The sequence below is a fragment of the Schistocerca cancellata genome, chromosome 2 (genome assembly GCF_023864275.1).
Source record: "Schistocerca cancellata isolate TAMUIC-IGC-003103 chromosome 2, iqSchCanc2.1, whole genome shotgun sequence".
Classification (NCBI taxonomy): Eukaryota; Metazoa; Arthropoda; class Insecta; order Orthoptera; family Acrididae; genus Schistocerca; species Schistocerca cancellata.
Window position 1 is genome coordinate 785,777,232 of NC_064627.1, and position 23,041 is coordinate 785,800,272.

At 39.3% G+C, this 23,041-nt stretch overlaps 1 protein-coding gene across 3 annotated transcripts in view; it reads right to left on the bottom strand.

Annotated features, from left to right (window-relative positions):
- The window catches only part of LOC126162642 (Golgi-specific brefeldin A-resistance guanine nucleotide exchange factor 1), a 320,165-nt gene that overhangs the window by 115,200 nt on the left and 181,924 nt on the right, over window positions 1–23,041 (bottom strand). For all 3 annotated transcript variants that reach the window (XM_049919278.1, XM_049919277.1, XM_049919276.1), the window contains exons 24-26: window positions 21,021–21,208; window positions 18,976–19,201; window positions 8,497–8,681 (exon numbers count right to left, since the gene is read on the bottom strand). In XM_049919278.1, coding sequence (XP_049775235.1) covers window positions 8,497–8,681; window positions 18,976–19,201; window positions 21,021–21,208 — 599 coding nt within the window. The remainder of the gene's footprint in view (window positions 1–8,496; window positions 8,682–18,975; window positions 19,202–21,020; window positions 21,209–23,041) is intronic.

The following is a 23,041-nucleotide window of genomic DNA, read 5'->3' on the forward strand; positions in this document are numbered from 1 at the left end:
GTCTTTGTTTGTTTGCTCTGGGATGTTTGAGTCCATTACTGTGTTTTCTTCTTCTGATTGCACATTATTTTGTTCCAGTATTTGTTGTACTTGTTGTTTGATGTTTTCTAATTCTGACTGGGGTATCCTGTTATTTTTTATTATTACACGGATCTGATCAGCTAGTCGTTGTTCTGTTAAAAATTTTAATTCCGGGTATCTGGTAATAAATGTTGTGTGTACTTGTGATCTGTATCCAGTTGTGTTGGTTCCTAGGTTTGTTGCTTGGTAATAACAGAACATGAGTTGTCGGTTAACTTCATCTGACCATCTCATCCTCTGTCTTTGTTTTCCTTCTAGGGTGGTTGCAGGAAGCATATCCTGCAAAACACCTCTATTTGGATTTAAATCATTTTCCAGTTGGCTAGCAGTGTCGTTACCATTGTGGGCGGGCATAGGGTTCAAGCGTCGTCCCCGACCATGACGGCGCTTGTCTGAGGCTTCTTTAGTTCTGTTCTGAACCAAGTAATCACACTAAAAGGGGGGTTAGCCCTATTAGTGGTTTGTTCTTTTCGTCGCCTTTTACGACTGGCAGAACATACCGGAGGCCTATTCTTTTCCCGGGCCTCCACGGGGTTTATTATTATTATTATTATTATTATGTTAAGTGGTCAATTTGACAAAGCACAGTCTATTCTCTGCATAAAACTTCAGTGCTAATTTAAATTGGAACTGCCAACTTCCTTTTGTTGCATACTATAATAGTAACAACTTCACGCCATCATACAGTGCCTTGGTATTTAAGGTTGTGTGCAGATTGTCTGGTCAGTATCACCTCGTACTAGTTGTGGTTTACAAATTTATCAAGTGAAATTTCATGTCAATGGAGATTGCTTAATGAACTAATGCTTTAATAGCAACTGTGGTTGTCACACTGTAACGTTTAACATCTCTTCCTGCATTTGACGCTACCCAATGTTTGGCTGCTGGTTTTAGTATTTTAATGAACTGTTTATTAATACTGGGTTTGTGTGTTCTAGAAGCCGTTACTGGTGTGCACAGGCCCTCCTGCCTGTTGTTGTCATCACTTGAGCTCTCAAGCACAGAATTCAGATGTGCAGCTGATGTGAATGCCAACATCAAGAATGTGCTAATTGCTGTGTAGATCTTTCAGGCTACCATATCATCATATTATCGAATGTTTTCCATAACATTTAATTCAAGTATTTATGAGATCTTTTTATTTGAGTATTTTTTTAAACCTAATAAATTTTACAAATTGTTATTTTTCAAATTCACAAAGCCTGATAATTGACTAGTGAGCTCAGATCTGTAATTAGGTGAAAATTATATTTGTGTAAAGTAATTTTTTATGAGTTTGAAGTTTAGGCTATAAGGCCGTTTTTCTTTTACAATTTTTTGAATTATTCTCTAGCTTTTATACAGTTGAATGATTGGTGTAGATCATCGCAATCTGCAAATACAAATTAATAATTGTGTTGTTACCAGTGCTCTGTTTTAATTAACAATGTGAAAATAAATTTTTGTATCCTCAAATGGGTTCAGCATTCTACTCCCTGCTTACCACTCCCAGAACTTACCAGTGTCAGAGAGCTGGCGTAGAGCTTCACTACCATACTTCTGTTGGTCAAGTACCACAGAGAGAGATCCTATGTCTGCTGGAAGGATAATGATGGAGTCAACAGCTTTTAGGGAACGTAGAGCCTGGAGTTCTGCAAAGGAAAGGTTAGGGTCCTGTTGTTGGGACCTGAGGAAAGGTTGTGCACCAACGCTGGATGTGAGGAATTCTTGGAAGGCTTGTAAGGGATGATTCTGAGGCAGTGGTGGTGGATCAAGTTGTAACTGTGGTCAAAACTGTTAAGGCAATGTTCAATGTCAGGTTTGCTGTTGGAAAGGTTTTGGGATTAGGTCGCAAAGTGATACTTCCAGTTGATGTTACATGTAAGGGAAAGTAGTTCCATCACCAAAGCAGCTTGATTAAATGCAGGTTTAGGGCTGAAAGTGAGAGCCTTGGATAAAACAGATAATACAGGGGAGGGGGAGTGCTTTGGATGAGAGGTTGGGAACACTGTACTGCTATGATTGGTTCTTGTGGTTATGAGTTATTACTGGCAGTGGTGAAGGCTGTGGGATATTAAGGAGGTTGGCCAAGCTTGTTTTGAAGGAGATGCATGGTGGTTGATGGTGTGGTTGTTTGGAGAGCTGCAGAGGGACAGAAAGGGAAACACAACTGTTGAGGTAGTTTAGGAGAAGGTGGCATAGCTTTTTGAGGTGAAGTCCGGCATGTTGTTGCCATCTGAAGTTGGCTTGGCAAATGATACCATCCAAGGAAACATGAGGGGCAGATAACTGTAGGATTTTGTAAACAGATAGATGTCTGGTGGAGTGTAAACTGGCAGATGAGGCATGAAACTGTAAAAGAAGCTGGTGCAGAGCAGGATTACATCCAGAAACAGGGACTTTCAGTGTTAGGCCTTTGGGAGTAACTCCAAGGGACAAGTACATTTCAAGAAACAGAATATGGGACCTTAATTTTGATAGTGCAAAAGCATGTTTTCGAAAAGAACTGTTGCAATATATGATAGGATTCATCATGGCAAGAGAGAATGGTTTGGAGCATTAGACAGGGGTGGGAGTGGCAAAAACAAGAGGCAGAGGATGAAAAAGATAGAAAAACGAAAGAAAAGCCTGGAAAACATTTGGAAAAATCAGAAAAATTCACACAAAAATTGTGAGAACAGACAATGGTTAACAAGAGGCAAGGAGTGGGTGAGAACTTCTCGCCACAAGTGTGGTCTACATAATCCAAATAAATGACTGGAAAATAAAAAACCAAAAGGGAAAGTCACGAAAGGAGGCAAAATTTTAAAAACTGGGCTAACAGAAGGAGAAAGTCACAAGAGATAATGTAAACTACTTTGTTTGTCAAGTAAAGTAATGTAGGAGAAGACAGTAAAAGTCAGAGTGGTTTGGTAAAAAGCAAACACACAAAAATGTGAGAGATTTGCACTGAAACAGGGTAAGTGGAGGGTAGGAAAGAAAATAGCTGTCAAATCTGAAAATAAATTGGTGAAAGACGATTGGGAGAAGACCCTGTAGTGTAGTGAACTGTAGGCAAATTCGTAAATAACAGTGGAATTCTTGTACGCAAACTAGCAAATAACAACGGACCTGTCAACGTGCACGAAAACCGGTACTAGTAGAGATGTAGGGCCGAAGTGCTGATTTTGGGTGGTACAGACAAAGCAAAAAAAAAAAAAGAAAAAAAAAAAACGACTGGAATACTAGCACAAAAGATAGAAAACAGATGATAGATTGTACAAGACAGGTGACAACAAAGACTGGCAAGAGGTTTACATAGGAAGCAATGACGGTCACATGGGCTAACATAACAACAAAAATAATGAATTATTGACAAGATAATGTAAATGTATAATGTAAATAGATACATAAAAAATCTACTCAGCAATCCTGGTGCTGCTGGTCCCTCCAAAAAACAGCTCTGGAGCACACCACTTGTTACCCAGTATTATCCTTGTCTCGAATGTATTAATCAGCTATGACTTCCTAAAACCATGCCCTGAAATGAGATCTGTTCTGTCTCAGATTTTGCACACCACACCTAGAATAACTTTTCGTCATCCTCCCACTCTCTGCAATATCTTCGTCACACTCTATGCTCCTTCTGCACCCAACTCCCTACCCCACGGCTCCTACCCTTTGAACTGCCCCCACTGCGAGACTTGCCCTGTGCATCCTCCTACCACCACCTATTCAAGCTCTGTAGCTGGCAAAACATATACTGATAAAGGGAGAGCCACCTGTGAAATGTCACGTCATACACCAGCTGTTACGTAAACACTGATCGGCCTTATACATTGGCATGGCTACCACCCAGTTACCAGTCAGGATGAATGGGCATAGTCAGAGAGTGTTTACAAGCAACACACAGTATCCTGTTGCAGAGGATGCTGTACAACATGACAGTCACAACCTTGATGCCCGTTTCACCACACACACCATCTGGACTCTTCCCCCAAGACACCAGTTTCCCAGAACTCTGCAGGTGGGAACTAGCACTTCAAATGTCCTTGGTTCTCGCCACCCACTTGGCCTTAATTTACATTAATTCCATCCATCCCAGCATTTCTTCACAGTAACTACTCATTTCATCACTCCATTTTAGTTTTCTACATCTTTCATTTTCTGACCTGTTTATTTTCCATTGTTCCCCCTCCCACCTCGGTTACATACAGTGCACTTAGCTTTTCACTCTTATTAAGTTGTGCATGATGATTTAGTAGTAATCTTTGTCTTGCATATTCTGGTTGATGCTTAAAAAAGAAAGATGAAGCATATGCAAAACAAATTGTGTTATTTAAATTATCCTACCAAATATACTACACTCCCTTACGGAGAATGACATGAGCAACCTTATTCTACTCTACAATGGCTTAAATCTTACCTACGTAATAGAAAACAAGGATTTATCATTATTTTAAATGAGAGTAAATTATTATTCTAACCGTAAAATCTCTCAGTGTGTGTCCCAAGTCTTATTTCTGATTTATGTGAATGAATTATCATTGAAATTCAGCACCTCACCAGTTCTGTTTGTGACACTACTTCTGTCTTGGTTAAAAATCTGGATGCAAAAACTGTTCCCGAATAACTGATCTCTAGGCCTATCCCAGTTGTTTAGAAACTCTGTTTCAGTTACATGAGTAGGGGATGCTATTCCCAAGCTTCCAGTGAAAATAAGAGCAGATTAAAATTATTCACCACAACCAAGGTATAGAAGAAATGGATTCATTAAAATTCTTAGGATTAAATTTGGATATAAAGCAGAGCTGGTAGGTATACATCAGGTAACCAGCCAAGAAACTAAGCAAATCTGCATTTGCAGTGCATATATTATGAACTGCAACTAACATGGATACACAAAAAGAAGTATGTACAGGTTATTTTGGGTTCATTATTAGGCATAGTATTGTTTTTTTGGGAAAGTAGGCTAACATACTGTAGATATTGAAGGTATAGGAAAAATTCATTTGGAATATGTACTTTCTAGATCAGGAAGAACCATGTTGCCCATTACATGGAAACTTACAAATATTAACTCTCACATCCCCATCCATTTATGAAATTTTTGTGTACCAGAAAGGAATTATTTGAAAAAATCATCATGGTCACACACAACACAAGAAACACACAAAACTTTATGGTTTTTTTTTACCCACTGTTTGCCCAGGACCCTTGATACATAGGAACAAAAATATATACAAAATTATAAGGGAACAAGTTAATGTAGATGAAATTAAGGGCAAAGAAAAGTAATCTATATGAAGCACTGGTACTGAAATGCTATCACTCAGTGGGCGAATTCATGCAGGATGTTCTGATAATTGGAAGTGGATACAATATGTGGTATAGGATAGTGCATGAAAAACTGCCCCAAACTACTGGACTGCTCACTGTCATCCACCACTCTTCCTCTACTGTTTTGAAGTTGTAGTGACTATGTTTTGTATCCTTTTCAAGAATAAATTGCGACAGTGGAGGTGTATGTGTCTACCGGTTCATTTAAGGAAATGCACGATATTTCTGCAAAGAAGTTTTGTGGCATTTCGATACCAGCAAACAGCAGTATACTGAATTTGGTGACAAAGTGGCATACTACCGGATCAGCTGCAAATTTAAAAAGAATCGAGCACAGCCCATTCATGTTACTGCTGTTTTTGCGGATATTCGAACACACATGATCCAGAGCCCAAAGAAGTGGCGTGTAAATTGTTGCAACAAGTGTACGTGTTGCATAGGTCTTGTCACCATGGTTTATGGTTTACACTATATTGAGATGAAGCCCTAAAGAACGAGATCGTGTCCAAGAACAGAAGGACAATGATAAGGCAAAACAGGGGAATTACTACACGAGACAATGTCAAAGAAATTTAGAGTGGAATGTTTGATCCACTGCTGTATTTTGCCGCCTTTCAACATGATAGGGTGACCTGTCAGACTTCACGAGAGTCTTACAAATTCATGAAAGATTCACATAAGAAACGACTGTCAGCAGACGATTCTGGCCACTGCGTTCACCAGATCTAACCACTTGTGACTCATCTGTGGGGCGGTCTAAATGGAAAAGTGCATGCAAATATTCCAGTAACACTGGAAGACTTTAAGCACGATATTTGCAATGAAATTTTGAGAATTGATGCAACAGAGTTGCATAAAATGTATATTAACATATTATGAAAAGTACACTGAAGCACAGAGAGGTCATATTCTGCCCCTAATGTAACGTAATATAATGTAGAAGACAAGATCGACTCAGCGAACATAGACCTTTACATAGGCTTATTTGTTATTTTTTTATTATCTAATTATTACCCATGGTTCTTGAAGTTTTCCCAGCATACTGAACATTCTATGAGCTTTTGGTATTGCAGCCGGATCACACTGGCTGCTTGTCACTTTCCAGCCATCTTCAGACTGCTAGCTCACGGTGTCAGCTTTATAGCAAAACTTGACGTGACGACACGTGCACATAGGCAGCCAACACAGAATCATGCTCTATTGAAATCCATGCCCTCTGAAATATTGTTCCATCTCTGGTGAATTTATTCATAATGGCATGTCTGACGATTGTTTTTAGCATCACGAGTGAGCATCCTGACAAGAGGACGGACATGTAGTTTCACCTTTACACATGAGCCTGTGTGCCACAGATGGAACAGTATTTGCAGGCAGCATGGATTTCAATAGAGGATGCTCCTGTAACAGCCACCTATGTGTACGCTTCGTCGTGCCACCGTCAACTAGCATCCTTCACTGGCGGGCACCTGAAATTGCTGGACAGCTGCAAATAGTCTTTCACCCAAATTCATGTGCTGCTTTGTGACAGATTTTGAAATCACAGTAAATATGAAGATTTTTGTCATCCTCCCTAACAGCCCTAAATGAACATAGTCATTTCCAGCTTTATGGAGCATTTGTATGGTAAGAAATGTATTGTCATACAGTCACGACATGACTGCAACAACTGGACACAAATTTTATCTGCATATGCATTGATGGTTTCATGTGCTAATAGCACAAATGGTTGGAGCAGATGGATGACAAAAATAATGAATACCAGTGTCATTTTAATATGTATCTTTATAGCTGGTGTAATGGGACTGGTCTGTGCAACACATTTTTCGCCACGTACTGGAGAATCCATACACATTAGCTCACAACACAATCCAGTGAGATTGAAGTTTTATTTCTGCATCACTACAATAATTTCGATATCTGAAGCTAACACAAGATTAAGTATTTTATGAAAAACATGATCATTTTTGTATTCTCAATGTTTTTGTACTTAAGTCATGAATATTTAAAATTATATTTATGATCATACTTGTTTCATATTAATTCTAAAAGATAAATTAATAAGCATCTGTTTCCGCCATGAAATGTTAATGAAATGCAATACACTCTAGATAATAAATATGGATTACACTGATTGTATAGGCTACATATTCTGCCACTTCTTGCAACATCTTTGTTTTTGTTGAGCTGTGTGGTAAATAGTTATTGGAGAGGGTTTGTTGTGAACAGTTGTACTCTGTGTGATGACAATGTAGGAAATTTTGTTAGTAATAAAAGTTTGTGACAGAGAGTAACTGAGGAAAATGTACCAGTGAGCTCTGCACACTTCAAAATGAGTTGTTATTTTTAACAGTATGTAAATGGTAGTTGCTATTCACCATGTAGCAGAGATGCTGAGCGACAGATGGGCACAACTAAAGACTGTCACAAAGTGAGCTTGCAACCATAAAGGCCTTTCTCAGAAATAGACGAAACAAACAAACAAACAAACAAACAAACAAACAAACACAACACACACACAGTCAAGAGTGTGTGTGTGTGTGTGTGTCCACATGCGCACGTTTTCTGACAAAGGCCTCGTTGGCTGGAAGCTCACTTTGTGACACTCTTTTGTTGTGCTTATCTGTGGCTCAGCATCTCCATTATATGGTAAGTTGCAACATTTCATCCTGGATTTTCCATTATTTTTATCAGTACAAAAAAGTGAACCTGAATTGACTTTTTCAGCAACCAAATGTAATATGAATCTCTCCCAGACAACACAACCATAACTATGAAGAAATCTAGACTGTACTAAGTCATCAAAGTTAAGTACAAGTGAAGTATGTTAATTTTTGAAGTGATTGATGCTTGAACACTCACATCTCCTTTCTTCCCCCCTTGCAACACTGATCAAAACTTGAGGTAATAATCCAGAACTGTGCATGTGGTTCTTGATATAATCATTTTTTAGTTTATTCTTTTATAACTGAAAGTTTGAGATGTTTTAAAAGTTGGGGTATGTTAGACTGGCCACAAAATCAATTTTGTTCAGGAGGACTATTGTTAAATTAATTCCAAGTCCCCTCCCCCTCACAATTTTTGCTTTGGACAAACAATGCCTTCATTTCTATAGCTCACCTGGATTGACACTTGTTGATAGCCACTAGGGAGTTCCTCAGAATCACTCTCATCTGCATCATATGGACTAGAAGATCGTTGTGGAGATTGAGCTCTGATTTTTTCTTCTTTACGGCGATTAGATGCTTTCTTTCTTGGTTTTTCCTTTGCAGAATTAGCTGTCTTCTTTTTCATGCGTTTTTCACCTTTTCAGAAAGTGTCAAGTTAGTAAAAGAGACTTGTTAATCTGTATTAAGATGATGATGTAAGAACACAACATAACAAAAACAATTTTTTTCATTAGCAAGTATTACAAACTATTTGTGTTGTATCTATTCTATACTGCATCTACCATTAATTATAGCATATCTAATGACTGGAAGTAGGAGGGGGGAGGGAAGAGAAGAAAAGGGTAGGTTATCTTATGAAGAGAAAGGTTGGAAAATAACGTCAGTATTGACCAAAGCATAAGAAAAATTAGACACAATGCTGTCCGTAAATTCCCAGATTGCTGTCTTCTCATTAACAGCATTTACCAAGTGACTGTCAACTTACACGCAGTGTATGTTGGCAGGAGCAGAATCATTCAGCAGTCAGTTTCAAATGCCAGTTCTCTAAATTTTCTCAATAGTATTTCCCAAAAAGAACACACCTTCTCTCCAATGATTCGCATTTGAGTTCCTGAAGCATCTCCTTAACACATAAGTTTTGTTTGAACCTATTGGTAACAAATTAGCAACCCCCTCTGAATTGCTACAATGTCTTCCTTCAGTCTGACCTGGTACGGATCTCAAACACTATCAGTACTGAAGAACAGATCACATCAGCATCCTTTACAGGTGGACCACTCTTTTCTAAAATTCTCCCAACAGACCAAAATTAACAATTTGCATTCCCTACCACAGTTTTCACATGCTTGTTTCATCTCATATCACTTTGCAGCGTTATGCCTAGACATTTAAATGAATTGACTGTCTAAAAGTTGGACATTAGTAATATTGTATCCGAACATTACAGGTTTATTCTTCCCACTCATCCACATTAACTTACATTTTGCCATATTTAGGGCAAGCTGCCATTCATCATACCAACTGGAAATTTTGTCTAAGTCATCTTTTATCTTCCTACAGTCACTCAATTTCGACACCTTACCATACACCATGACATCATCAGCAAACAACCACAGATTGTGCCTACCCTGTCTGCCAAGCCATTTATGTATACAGAGAACAACAGTGGTCCCATCACACTTACCTGGGGCACTCCTGACAATATCCTTGCCTCTGATGAATACTCACCATCGGGGACAACATACTGGGTTCTATTGTTTAAGAAGTCTGAGTCACTCACATACCTGTGAACTTATTCCATATGCTTGTATCTTTGTTAACTGCCTGCCATGGGACACTGTGTCAAATGCTTTCCAGAAATCTAGAAATATGGAATCTGCCTGTTGGTCTTCATCCATAGTTCTCAGTATATCATATGAAAAGGGCAAGATGAGTTTCCCACAAGTGATGCTTCCTAAGACCCTGCTGATTCATGGACATAATAAGCTGCTTAGCTTCAAGACAGTTTATTATATTCGAACTGAGAATGTGCAAGGATTCTGCAGCAAAGAGAAGTTACAGATACTGGTCTAATTTTGCAGGTCCATTCTTTTACATTTCTTATATACTGGAATCACCTGCGCTTTTTTCCAGTCACTTGGGACTTTGCACCGGGCAAGAGATTCCCGATAAATGAAGCTAGGTAAGTGGGTAAATGCTGTAGAGTAATCTTTGCAAAATCGAACTGACATTCCATTCGGACCTGGTGATTTAATTGTTTTCCAGTCGTTAAGTTGCTTCTCTATGCCAAGTATGCTTACTTCTATGTCGACCATACGAGAGTCTGTCCAATAGTCAAATGATGGTATGTTTGACGGTTCTCCTGCGTGAACAGTTTCTTGAACATGAAATTTAAAACTTTTGTTGACCAGTCTGTTGTGGCAACTGAAGATAGCGAAACGAAAACCAGAGACTGAATGGAAGACTAGACCCGCATAGCAATTTTACATATGACCAGAATTTTCTTGAGTTCTCTGCTGGACCTTTTCCTTCCTAAGGTTTGATGGTGGTAGTAGTTGTATGTTGCGTTTGAACCTGGAGTGCAACAGCCTCTGCTTCCTCAACATCTTACAAATTTTGTTATTAAACAATGGTGAGTCTTTTCCATCCTTTATCCACTTACTAGGCATGTAACTCTCCAGACCAAAATTTACAATCTGCTTAACTTTACCCATAATTCCTCTACATCCATCTTACTGGTACAAAATGATGCCAATTCACTGTCTAAGCAAGATGTCAGTAATTGCTTATCTGCTCTATCTAGCAGAAACTCTCTCCTAGCCTTCTTGACTGATTTATTAACTTTCATAATCATAATTGCTATAATGACATCACGATCACTAATATCCATTTCTACATTGACACTGTCCATAAGGTCCAGCCCCTTTGTGGCTACAAGGTCTAAGATATTTCCATTGCATGTGGGCTGCCCAACTAGCTGACAATTTTCAGAAAACGTGTTCAAAAGAATTTCACATGACTGTGTCTGTACCTCCACAATGACTCCATAGACATCCCAGTCTATACTCAGTGGGTTAAAGTCGTCTCTGTCTAGTACTGCATGATCTGAGTATTTACACGCCATTGACCGTACACTTTCTTTGAATGATTCAAGAATCGAGTGGCTGGTAAGAACATCCAACAATAACTTAGTTTCACCTACACCTCCAAAACGTGACCAGATGACTTCACTGTCACACTCAACTTTGACGTCAATAGAGACAATGTTTTTGTCAACTGCAATGAAAACTCTCCCATCCTATGGTCTCTAATCTGTCTTTCCAATATATGTTCCAAGAGTCATTAAATATCTCAGAGTTTTCCACTTCAGGTTTTGCCAATTCTCAATCCCGGAATAATTTAAGCACGAGAACTTTCCTGGAGGCCAGTAAATTCAGGAACTTTATTATGAATATTTCGACAGTTTAATGATAAAATAGTGACAGTTGAAGTGTTTTTATTCTGAACACTTGCTGTGAATAGACTGGCGAGTGTTCAGAGAACTCCAAACTATCGCATAGCCTAAAAAACTCTCATGCACACTCCAAAAGTACTCTGCTACCTGAGTAGCTGTTTCCTTTGTGTAGCGCACCCTTGACCTATCAAGGGGGGTCCAACAAATCCCCACATAATAATGCAGGTCCAGAAATCTGCAACCAAGACCGTCACCGAGTTGACAAAGCCTTTTGCTAAGACCCTCCACTTGGCTCCAAATCAAAGAACCCCAATCAACTCTGGGAACAATGCAGCAAACTGCAAGCTCTGCTTGCACCCCACGAGTGAGCGCAGAAGTCTTCACCACCTGCCTGTACAAGCTGATGACTGCCTCAGAACCCATGCGACATGTGTTGTCGGTGCCAACCTGAGCAACAACTTGCAGCCAACTGCACCCTGCATGCTACATAGTCACCAGCAAGGCCGCCTCCACATCTTGGATGAGGCCCCCCTGGCAGACATACCAAGTGAACATTGACTTACTTTCCAGCCCTGAACATACCTAAGGGGCTCCATAATGCATCAAACATTGGAGCTCCCAATAAGCAGTAAACCCCTCACCCCATGTGCCTGCTCAGACCCTACTGAAGGAACGACCACCTGTCCACTCAAAGAATGAATGGGCAAGGCCAGGAGGCCAGTTTCCACATTGTCCCTCCGCCTTGAGTGACGTGAATGCATTACCACCCGCCACTCACCCTGCTGTGAAGCTGGATCCACCACACCATGTGCACGAGGAGGTGCCTTAGAAGCAGAGCCAGTGGGCAAAACAAGTGACACTTGAGGTGTCCCATGCAACGCGCCAGATTCTCCACCACTACTACACCCTGAGGCAGCAGCCTGAAGGTGACTGACTGTAGCCAACAACATGTTCAGCTGTTCATAAACTGCAGCCAGCTCCTGCTGCATCCACACACATCTGCCGCTCCTAGTAAGACTAACTGAAGAAGTGAACTATAAAAGCAGACAATCCCAGATATACGACTTGCTATCCTCCTGATGTGTTACCAATGGACGCTGATGCGTTGGAGCTATGTAGCTGGCTGTTTAGTGAGCAATTATTGCACTGAAGACTGAATGAATTTACACTTACAAAAATGTGAGATTAACCTTCTTAAACAGAGACATGCGCATGAAATTTAACAAATATACTACATGGAAAATAGGGAAAAGTATAAACACTTAACTTGCCGATCTGTAAACACTCTTATCACAGCTGAGTGCTGGAGCCTTGGTGTGATATGAGTGCATCTACAGAGTGGCAAGCTTTAAAGGCATCGTATTTTAACTGAAACATAAAATATGGGAAAACCTATAGTAGACTGACGGGTGGCACTCAGAAACACCCAACAGAAAACTGTATTCACATTAGCATCTACATCTATATTTACATCTATACCTATATCTACATTTATATCTACATCTAGTGTCTGCAAACCACCATGAGGTACATGGCAGAGTGTACCTCCCACGATACCAGTTATTACGGTTTCTTCCCATTCAATTCACGTATGGAGTGTGGGAAGAATGATCACCTGAATGACTGTGTGTGTAATTATTCTAATCTTATCCTCATGATCCCTATTTGAGCAATATTAAGGGACTGTAGTACATTCCTAGTCATCATTTAAAGCCTGTTCTTGAAACTTTGTTGCTTGACTTTTTCGGGGTAGTTTACGTCTATCTTCATGAGTCTTCCAGGTCAGTTCCTTCAGTATCTCTGTGACATTTCCCGCAGATTAAACAAACCTATGACCATTCGTGGTGCCCTTCACTTTGCAAGTTCAATACCTCCATTAGTCCTGTTTGATACAGATCCCACACACTTGAGGAATATTCTCGGGTGGGTCGCACAAATGATTTGCAAGCTATTTGGTTTATAGTCTGATTGCAATTCCCTGTTATTCTATCAGTAAACCAAAGTCTACCACCTGCTTTACCCACAATTGAGTGTGTGTGATCATCTCATTTCATATCTCTACAAAGTGTTACAGCAAAGTATTTGTATGTGTTGCCCAATTCCCACAGTGACTCATTGACTCATTGATATTATAGTCATAGGATAATATTTTTTGTTTTGTTTTGTGAAGTGTACAATTTTACATATCTGAACATTTAAAGCAAGTTGCCAATCTTTGCACCCTTTCGAAATCTTATTAAGATCTGACTGAATATTCATGCAGCTTCCTTCAGATAATACTTCATTTGAGATAAGCCTGATGTTACTACTAATCTTGTCTGCGAGTTCATTAATATGAAACATGAACAGCAAGGGTCCCAACACACTTCCCTGGGGTACACCTGAAGTTTCTTCTACATCTGTCGATGACTCTCCATCCAAGATAAGATGCTGCATCCTGCCTACCAAAAACTCCTCAGTCCAGTCACAAATTTCACTTGATACGCCATATGATCGTACTTTTGGTGATAAGCATCGGTGTGGTGCTGAGTCAAATGCTTTTCTGAAATCAAGAAATACAGTCCCACCCGATTGCCTTGACCAAAAACTGTCAGTATGTCATGCAAGATAAGTGCAGGATAGGTTTCACATGATCGATGTTTTTGGAATCCATGCTGGTTGGCATTGAGGAGGTTGTTCTGTTCAAGATACCTCATTATGTTTGAGCTCAGAACAAGTTCTATGATTCTACAACAAATTGATGTCAAAGATATTGGACGATAGTTTTGCGGATCACTTCTACCACCCTGCTTGTAGATTGGTGTGGTCTGATTTGGCGCACTTTTTTTGTTCAAGGGATCTACGACAGACTATAGTTAGAAAAGGGACTAATTCATTCACAATTTCAGTAAAGAATTTGACAGGAATTCTATCAGGTCCTGGAGTTTTGCTCAGTTTTAATGATTTCAGCCATCCCTCAAAACCACAAATGCCAATACTTTTTTCATTCATCTTTTCACTGTTATGAGGATTAAACTGGGACAATTCTACATTTTTCTTTGTAAAGGAACTTTTGAAAATAGAGTTAAACATTTCAGCTTTTGCTTCGCTACCCTCAATTTCAGTTTCTGTCTCATTCACTAGGCACTGGACACTAGCGTTGGTGTCACTAACAGCCTTTACATATGACCCAACTTTCTTTAGATTCTATAAAGATCATTTGACAATATCCTGCTACAGTAGTCATTGAAGGCATCACGCGTTGCTCTCTTGACAGCCAGTTGTATTCAGCATCTCTCTATTTATATCCCCATGCTTTGTATTCCACCCATTTTCCAATAACCTCCGTTTCTTTACAGTAACTGTACACCATAGAGGTTCCCTCCCACTACAGGGTACATCTCTCTCCAGCGTTTGGTCAACTATTCATTTAAACTTGAGATAGAGTTCATCTTGATGCTCCTGTCCTGTGCTGAAAGTTTCAAGTCCCTCATTGAGATATGACACCACTGATTTTTTTATCTAGTTTACTGAACATATATATCTTCCTGCTTGTTTTAGTTGCCCTTTGTACTTTGGTAATCACTGGTGCCACATGCACATCATTGTCACTGATATCAATTTCATTGTGGACGTCCGCAAAGAGGTCAGGTCTGTCTGTTGCCAATAGATCCAATATATTTCCATTCCGAGTGGGGTTTTTAACTGTTCTAGGTAGTTTTCACAGAGAGTATTTAGTGATATTTCACAGGATGTATTATGTCCACCACTAACAAAACAGTATTTTTCCAAATTAATTGTTGGAGGATTGAAGTCTCCACCAGTGATTACAATGATTGAGGAACTTATGTACAAGTGAACTGAGGTTTTATCTAAAGTTTTTCATTACATCAGGAGATGAGTACAGTGGGCAATAGAAGGATCCAATTATTTTATGCCCAACCCTTGATACTACTGAGTCTTGCCCAAACAATCTCACATGCAGCTTCAATTTGTATCTCTGTGGATTTGAGTTTCTTGTCTATTGCAACAAATACACAATCTCAATTTCCCATTTGCCTATCCTCTTGATTTACACAAATTTTCCCCTAAACTTTCACTGCTGTCAATTTCATGTTTAAACCAGCTTTCTGTACCTAGTATTACGCGTGCTTCACTGCTTTTCATGAGTACTTCAAACTCTGGCACTTTATTGTGAATGCTTCGACAGTTTACTATTAAGATTGTAATACTCTCACCTGAGAGATGCATTTCTTTCGATCTTGCTCGGATAATTTTGGCTTTCCTACAGCTATCGTTATATGGGTTGGATGGAGAGTCACCTAATCTAAAAAACCCTTGTGTGCACCCCACACAGTCAGCTACCTGAGTAGCAGCCTCTGATGTGCGGTACACAGCCGACCCATTTAGGGGGACGCTACAGTTCTCAACCCTATGGTATAAGTCTAGGAAGTTGCAGCTTAGCTCATTATAGAACCTTCAAAGTCTCCGTTTCTGTCCTTTCACTCGACTAAGAACCGAAGAGCCACAATCTGTTCTGGGGAAAATGCTGCAAATTGTAAGCTTTGGTTAAACTCCATAAAAAAGGCTGGTCTTCTCAATCTTCTCTGCTAGTCACTGGAAAGACCCAAATAAGACCTTGGAGCCCACACAACTGGCATCATTTGTTCTAATGTGTGCAACATTAGCTGACTGCACCTTGTTCCCTAAATGGCTGCTGGAATGTCCTCTTCAACATGCTCAATGAGGACCCCAAGCATTCACAATGAGTGCACCTGGTATCCTTTCCTGTTACTTGCTGCCATTTCCTATGGGATACCATCAATCACTATACGTTTTAACTGCCAACGATTATATACCCCTACATAAGCTCTTTTTCTAAAAAACAACACACACATTCACAGCCAAACAGAGCAGAAACCTCTGAAATGTGTTGCATTCAGCTGCAAATGATGTGCTTCAGCTACATCCTGTTTAGTACAGAAATTGTAAAAAAGAAGTCATAATCACAAACAAAAAACAAAAGAGAGGAAAATGAATTTCATAGTTTATTACTGTTCCTTCCCCGTCACTCCCTCTCTCAACTTGTTCTCTCTTTCTCAACACTCCTGGCCCCCCCACTCTCTCTCTCTCTCTCTCTCTCTCTCTCTCTCTCTCTCTCTCTCTCGTCCCCCCCCCCCCCCACACACACACACACACACACACACTTTTTAACTCTGAATTTCACAGAATTAAAACCTTTGATTTGTTTCCAAATTGGTTGTATTCCCTCCACACTTGTTCCAGTCTGATATATGATTTAATAGTTGCATAGAAACCTCTTCTCTCATAAATGAAATCATGAACAATATAAAGGACACAATGAACTAAGCTGACTGCTACTACAGCTGTCACACTAATCAAGTGTCTTGGAAGACTACACACTCATCTTTCTCTCAGCTCTTTCACTACAATTGATTTGCTGGGAAACTGAGTTCATTACTTCAATTTTCTCCCTCCATCTGCTACAGCAAATATAACTAATTGCCTCCTGAAGAGAGAGAGAGAGAGAGAGAGAGAGAGAGAGAGAGAGAGAGAGAAGGACGGGACACTGAGCTGAGACCTATAAGGATGGTTAAGAGACAGAGTTGCAGACTGCAAATCTGCCTCACTGATGTGAATACATTGTGGAATTATGAAACATTTCTTGTGGTCCCACACTATTTCTTCTGGAGACAAACAATTTCTCTGAAGGAATAAACATACATCCCACAATCATTGCTTGTGTGAAAAGCCTCCTGGTCTGTTCATTCACCAAATACAGATGGCAGCTATATGGCGTAATATGGTAACTTCTCTTACGTGAGTTCTCACAGCATTAGATTTGAAGGCCCTGCACATTTTCCTAGTCATGTGGAATGTTTTGTTGTTCCAGTACCTTAATGATAAAATTAACTGTTGCCAGAAAAGAATCAGTGGAAAATAAGAGTTGTGTTGCGATCTGGCTGAGTCATGTTTATAGAATTTCGGAAAGCCTTCAATACATGTCTATTCATTCACATGCAATATATGAACAGTGTATGAGTGGGCTGAAGACTTGCCGGTAAACAGAAATTGGTATGTAATTTTTAACTGGGAAGCAATGTTGAAGCAAAAGCAGCATCCTGAATGCCTCAAATTAGTGCGACAAAGATATTGCTTTTCACAATATTACAAATGACTTTGCAGATGCATCATTTATGGCTCTGTTGAGTTGTTCGCAGATGACACAGATCTGTCAGGATGGTGACATTGTTAGAAATTGTTACAAAATGCATGAACACTTGAAAGTAATAATGACCTGCTGCAAAGATTGGCAACTGACCTTCAGCATAGAAAAATATAATGTAATGTGCATACATAGATGGAAAGACTAGATATCATTTGACAACCACCAAATACGTCAGACAATCAGTCCAAATAGAATGGAACTCCTGCATAAATCTATATTCAGAGAAGACGTATCTCAAACTCAGATTTTGCTGGTGGACCTTGATGAAGTGTCATTGATGTATAAATCATTCACAAAACCCTCATTCAATCAATTCTGAAGCATGGTCTGTCAATCTGGGGCCTTGATCAAGTTGTATTAAAACAATAAGAGTCCGAGAAGATTCAAATAACAGCTACATGTTTCATTGCAGAATCATTTGATCTGTATGAATATCTCTTAGAAATTCCCATGAATTTCTGTGGAGATGCTATAAGGCATTGTGCACCATAAACAACTTTGCTCTTAACATTCTCACAGACCATTTTCCAAAACAAATTTCCAACATATATTTCATGGAATGACCATAAAAGTAAAATTGGAGAAATTTCGACTTACACAGGGTGATACTGATAACCTTTCTTCCCATTTGCTAACTGCAAATCTAATAAGAAGCTGGTATCATGAATCTCTTACAATCATGTGGTATAGGATAGCTTGTGGAGCTCATGTATACATGTGGAATGCCACAGCATATTTACAATTAAGATACAACAATTCTGAAACAAATACATTCTATAACTAAATCACTGTTAAATAAAAAACAGCCAACATGAAAAAAGCTAATCAGTGATAACCATGCCGCAGCCTTGCAAACACAGGTGTGGAATATGAAATGGATGGACCATGTAATTTTAGTTTCATAGTCAATGCAAAAATTTTCTAAAGAGAATGCCCTATGATATGCAAACACTAAAATACTACAATTAGTTAAATATTTGAGGATTTTCATAATTTCTATCATTTATATGCAGATTTTATATTTTTGTGTGTTCTTGCACTGCCTGTATCCAAGACTTGCTTTCTGCAATTTCTGTGGAATGGCAAAAGTTACTAAGTGTTGCTACCCAAGATGAGACAATGTAAGCAATGAATTCACAACAAAAGAAAACTCAGAGGAGGAGGAGGGGTGTCATACACATTAGCACTGAAATGACACTGGACATGTGAGAATTTAAGTATGCAATAAAAAACAGTTGTTTACTTACTTCCATTGAGGCTAGCTTCAACAAATGTTCGTATGCAATGAACGCAGTGTTCAAAGTTGTATGGCGTAATGTGAGCAACGTCTCTTACAAGGAAAGCGAGGCTCTCACAACATTTCACATGAGCATATGGATCATGTGCCAAAAGCTCCCTCTCGTGGACTATACTGAACTGATTTGCTGTCCAGTTCCGCTTAGGAAGAGGTTGTATTTCTGCTCCTGGTCCCACCTGTTTACAAATAATTGCCGGGAGTATGACATTACAAAACACTGTTTTGAAGACACAGAGTAATTACAGACACTAGCTGCAAGTGGGCATTGATGTGAATCAATTGAAAAGTTGGAAATCTGTGCCGGATCAGGATTTGAACCTGGGTCTCCTGCTAACTAGGCAGTTGCTCTGATCATTTAGCAGTCCCGACATAGTGGTCATTGCAACTGCACGGACTATCATAAAACGCCTCCCGTCAGACCCAAATTCTCAACTTACTTGCACACTACGAATGTAGTGCCCCTTGCCCATTGTCCTCATTACTTATGACATTTCACTGATTCCCTAAGGGTTCAAACCTGGTGCGCACCCACACTGAAGATATCATTGGCCATTTTCACTTTAATTGTGTTGTTTGTTCTTTTGGAGAGCATTAATTAGATATATGTGGTGCCTGTTCCTCAGACAAGCCTGAAAGAACAGACACCACATACATATAATTAAGGTGAAGGCAGACAATGATCTCTTTTATGAGGATGCACAACAGGGTTGAAGTTTTACAGTAATCGGCAAAATGTTGTGAGTAATGAGGACAATGGGCAAGGGGCACTACATTCATAGTGTGTGGATAAGCTGAAAATATGGGTCAGACAGGTGGCATGCAGTTCAATGACCACTGAGTTCAGATGGCTCAGGTCAGAGCAACTGCCTAGTAAGCAGGAGCTGTGGGTTTGAATTCCAATCCAGCTCAAATTTTCAACTTTCCCCTTAGATTTACATCAATGCTCATTCACAGCCAATGTCTACAATTCAGTGTCTTAATTCATAACTGCTGATGGATCAAAAATGGTGTCTGCTCTTTTGGACATTTTAAATAGGTGAAATATTTGTGGAAGAGTATGAACTTAAGAACATGATTAAATAGGCAAATAAAGGACACTATACCACTGAAGCAAAAGCAATGACAACAAGTGAAAATCACACCCTTCAGCAATAAAAGTAAAATATAACACAAAAATACTATAGGCACCAGTAAGTTGAGCAATACATCATGCAAAGCCAAATCTCATGAGATGCTTGAGAAAAATAAAAATAAAGATGATCATATGATCTGGAAACAAGAGACTGGCTCATTTACTGCCATTTATTAACAGCTCTTCTTTATGTCAGCCTTATTTAATTTATTTCACTTTGTCCATGCTTTGGAGCACATTTTCAGTACCCCTCTCTTCAATTCTGAGGTCTCACTCCATGAAACAAGGAGTTATACTTGTGAATGTAGGCTTTCCTGGTGAATACTGCTGAGAAACTTACTCCGGCTTCCATCTGGTTGGCCACGTTACAATTCTGCAATATTTCTATGACTGTCACTCTGATCATCATCTCGTAAAATGTCAGGGTTATGCGGGTGTCCCATATGAGCAGCAGCCATCTCCCCCCACCCCTTCCCCCTGACGTGGGGCTGATGATCCATGGTGGGCGACAGACCGCCATTCGACTTTAGGTGCAGTCAGTCTTGCTAAGACTCACCACGCATCAACTGCTGGGTGCAGTCTCTGTGTGTACCTGCCAGTGCAGTGTTTCATGTCGAACTTAGCTGGTAGCCCTGGTCCCTGTTGACAAGACAGTCATGGAGCCTCTCTTCATGGACAATTGCTGGGCCACACGCATTTAAATTAAATCCTATTTATCACGAGTACAAAGCCTTGCCACCAGTTTGGAAATCACCCAAACCCTCACAAATTTGCTTTGATTAAAAAATTATATTTCATACTTTTTGTTGAAAAGCTGTCAGTACACAAACATTTTTAATTTTAATTTAGCTGCTCCAACATACCCAAATCCAGCTGCCACCACCACTGTTTGATGACAACTCAGGACTGGTAGAACGTTCAATAGGGCTTCCATGCCTATTTGAAATGCGACTCAACTCCGAATCTGAAGTACACCCACGATCATTTGTCAAGTCACTGTTTTCTTCACGTGTTAATTCACCATCGGACTTGCCAGTTGCAGAACACAACCCTAAAAAGTAAGTTGAAAATTTCATTAACTAAACTACAGAAAAAAATGAACATTGAGTTTCCTTGAAAGAATCATTACAGGTGTTGTAATGGAATTATATAATATCCATAATCTACCAAATATAACAATATAAGCAGAAATAAATAATTCACAGTGTGACTTCTAACCAAACTCTTGCAGCAGTATTTTTGGGTGCAAGTACAGTTTGATGAACTGTCTAGTCATTATCAGTAGAAAAGCACTCCATCATGTTACGAAACCATGATCTGCTGGTCATAAAAACAAAGATTACCCCAAACCTAAGTTACTTGTGTTACAATACAATCAAATGCCATTCATTGGGAAATTTCCATACATGGTTATTATATGCAACATTTGACATTTCCCAATCACTTGGTAAATCATGTTTGTATATGGGCTGAAAAATGACTGATTCTTTTATGGACCAATTGCACTGACAGATTTGAGTTAAAGTTACCAGTTACACAGAACACAGCAGTGATTCATATTCATCATCAGTGTTGTCTAATACTGAGCACAACATCTCTAACAAAAAGGTGATGCACACTGATGCACATTTTTCTGTAGGTTGTCAAAACAGCCAGAACAACACACACAATGATCAATAGTTATCTGATTACTGAACTCCGATCACATTCCAGGATATGTCTGGACTTAGTGAACAAAATTGTCTAGAACCATTTGCTCTTGAGAAAATTTTTCATCAAATGAATATAAAAAAAATTAAAATTCAAACACACAAGAGCAACATCAACATATATTCAGCAGTAAGGTGAAAGCAGTTTCTCATTGATACCAAGCTCTCAAATTAATGTGCGTAGTGTTCAGGTATGAAATGGGCTATGATTGATTTTGAGATGAAAAAATGAAAAACCACAGAAATTGAGACAGTTGGTAAGAACATGAAGAGGGATATGTTCAGTGCTTGTGATCTGCTGATATAAAACAACATTCAGGTGCATGCAGCAAATTTTAGTGAAGTACACAATCACTGCAGGAGCCAAACAATCCCAGTGACTGGAAAATTGGGCAGGTCATTTCAGTTTTTGATAAGAGTTGTTGAACAGATGTACAAAACTGTAGCCCTATAATGCTGAATGCAGTATGTTGTAGAATTTTCTAACACATTTTATGCTCACATATTATGAGATTTCTGAAGGTCAAAAACTCCTGGGTTGGGTTGTTTGGGGAAGGAGACCAGACAGCGAGGTCATCGGCCTCGTCAGATTAGGGAAGGATGGGGAAGGAAACAGTCGTGCCCTTTCAAAGGAACCATCCTGGCATTTGCCTGGAGCGATTTAGGGAAATCACGGAAAACCTAAATCAGGATGGCTGGATGCGGGATTGAACAGTCATCCCAAAAACTCCTGGATTTCACAAACTATGATTGTGTTGAACTCAGGTTGCTCCGTTTGTCTACAAGACCCAGAAATAATTAGACATTGGCACCCAGTTCCTTGATTTTCAGAAGGCATTCAATATAGTTCTGTACTGTACTCTAATGAACTAAATCTAAGCATACAGAATATCAGGCACACTTTGGGACTGGATTGAAGAATTCCTTAAAAAAAAAAAAAAAAAAAAAAAAAAAGAGAGAAGCACAACCGACACACAGAGTGTAGCATGTCATTGTTTGCAGAGAGGTATCTTCAGACATAAAAGTAATTCATACATACTCCAAGTGCGTGTTTATAGATTCGTTAATTTTAGAAAAAATGCCGACAGAAAAAAACCACAACACCAAAAAACAATTAAAATAGAGAAGTGAAAGTTTGAGAATACATTTTTATAGGTAACATATTTAAGTGATTA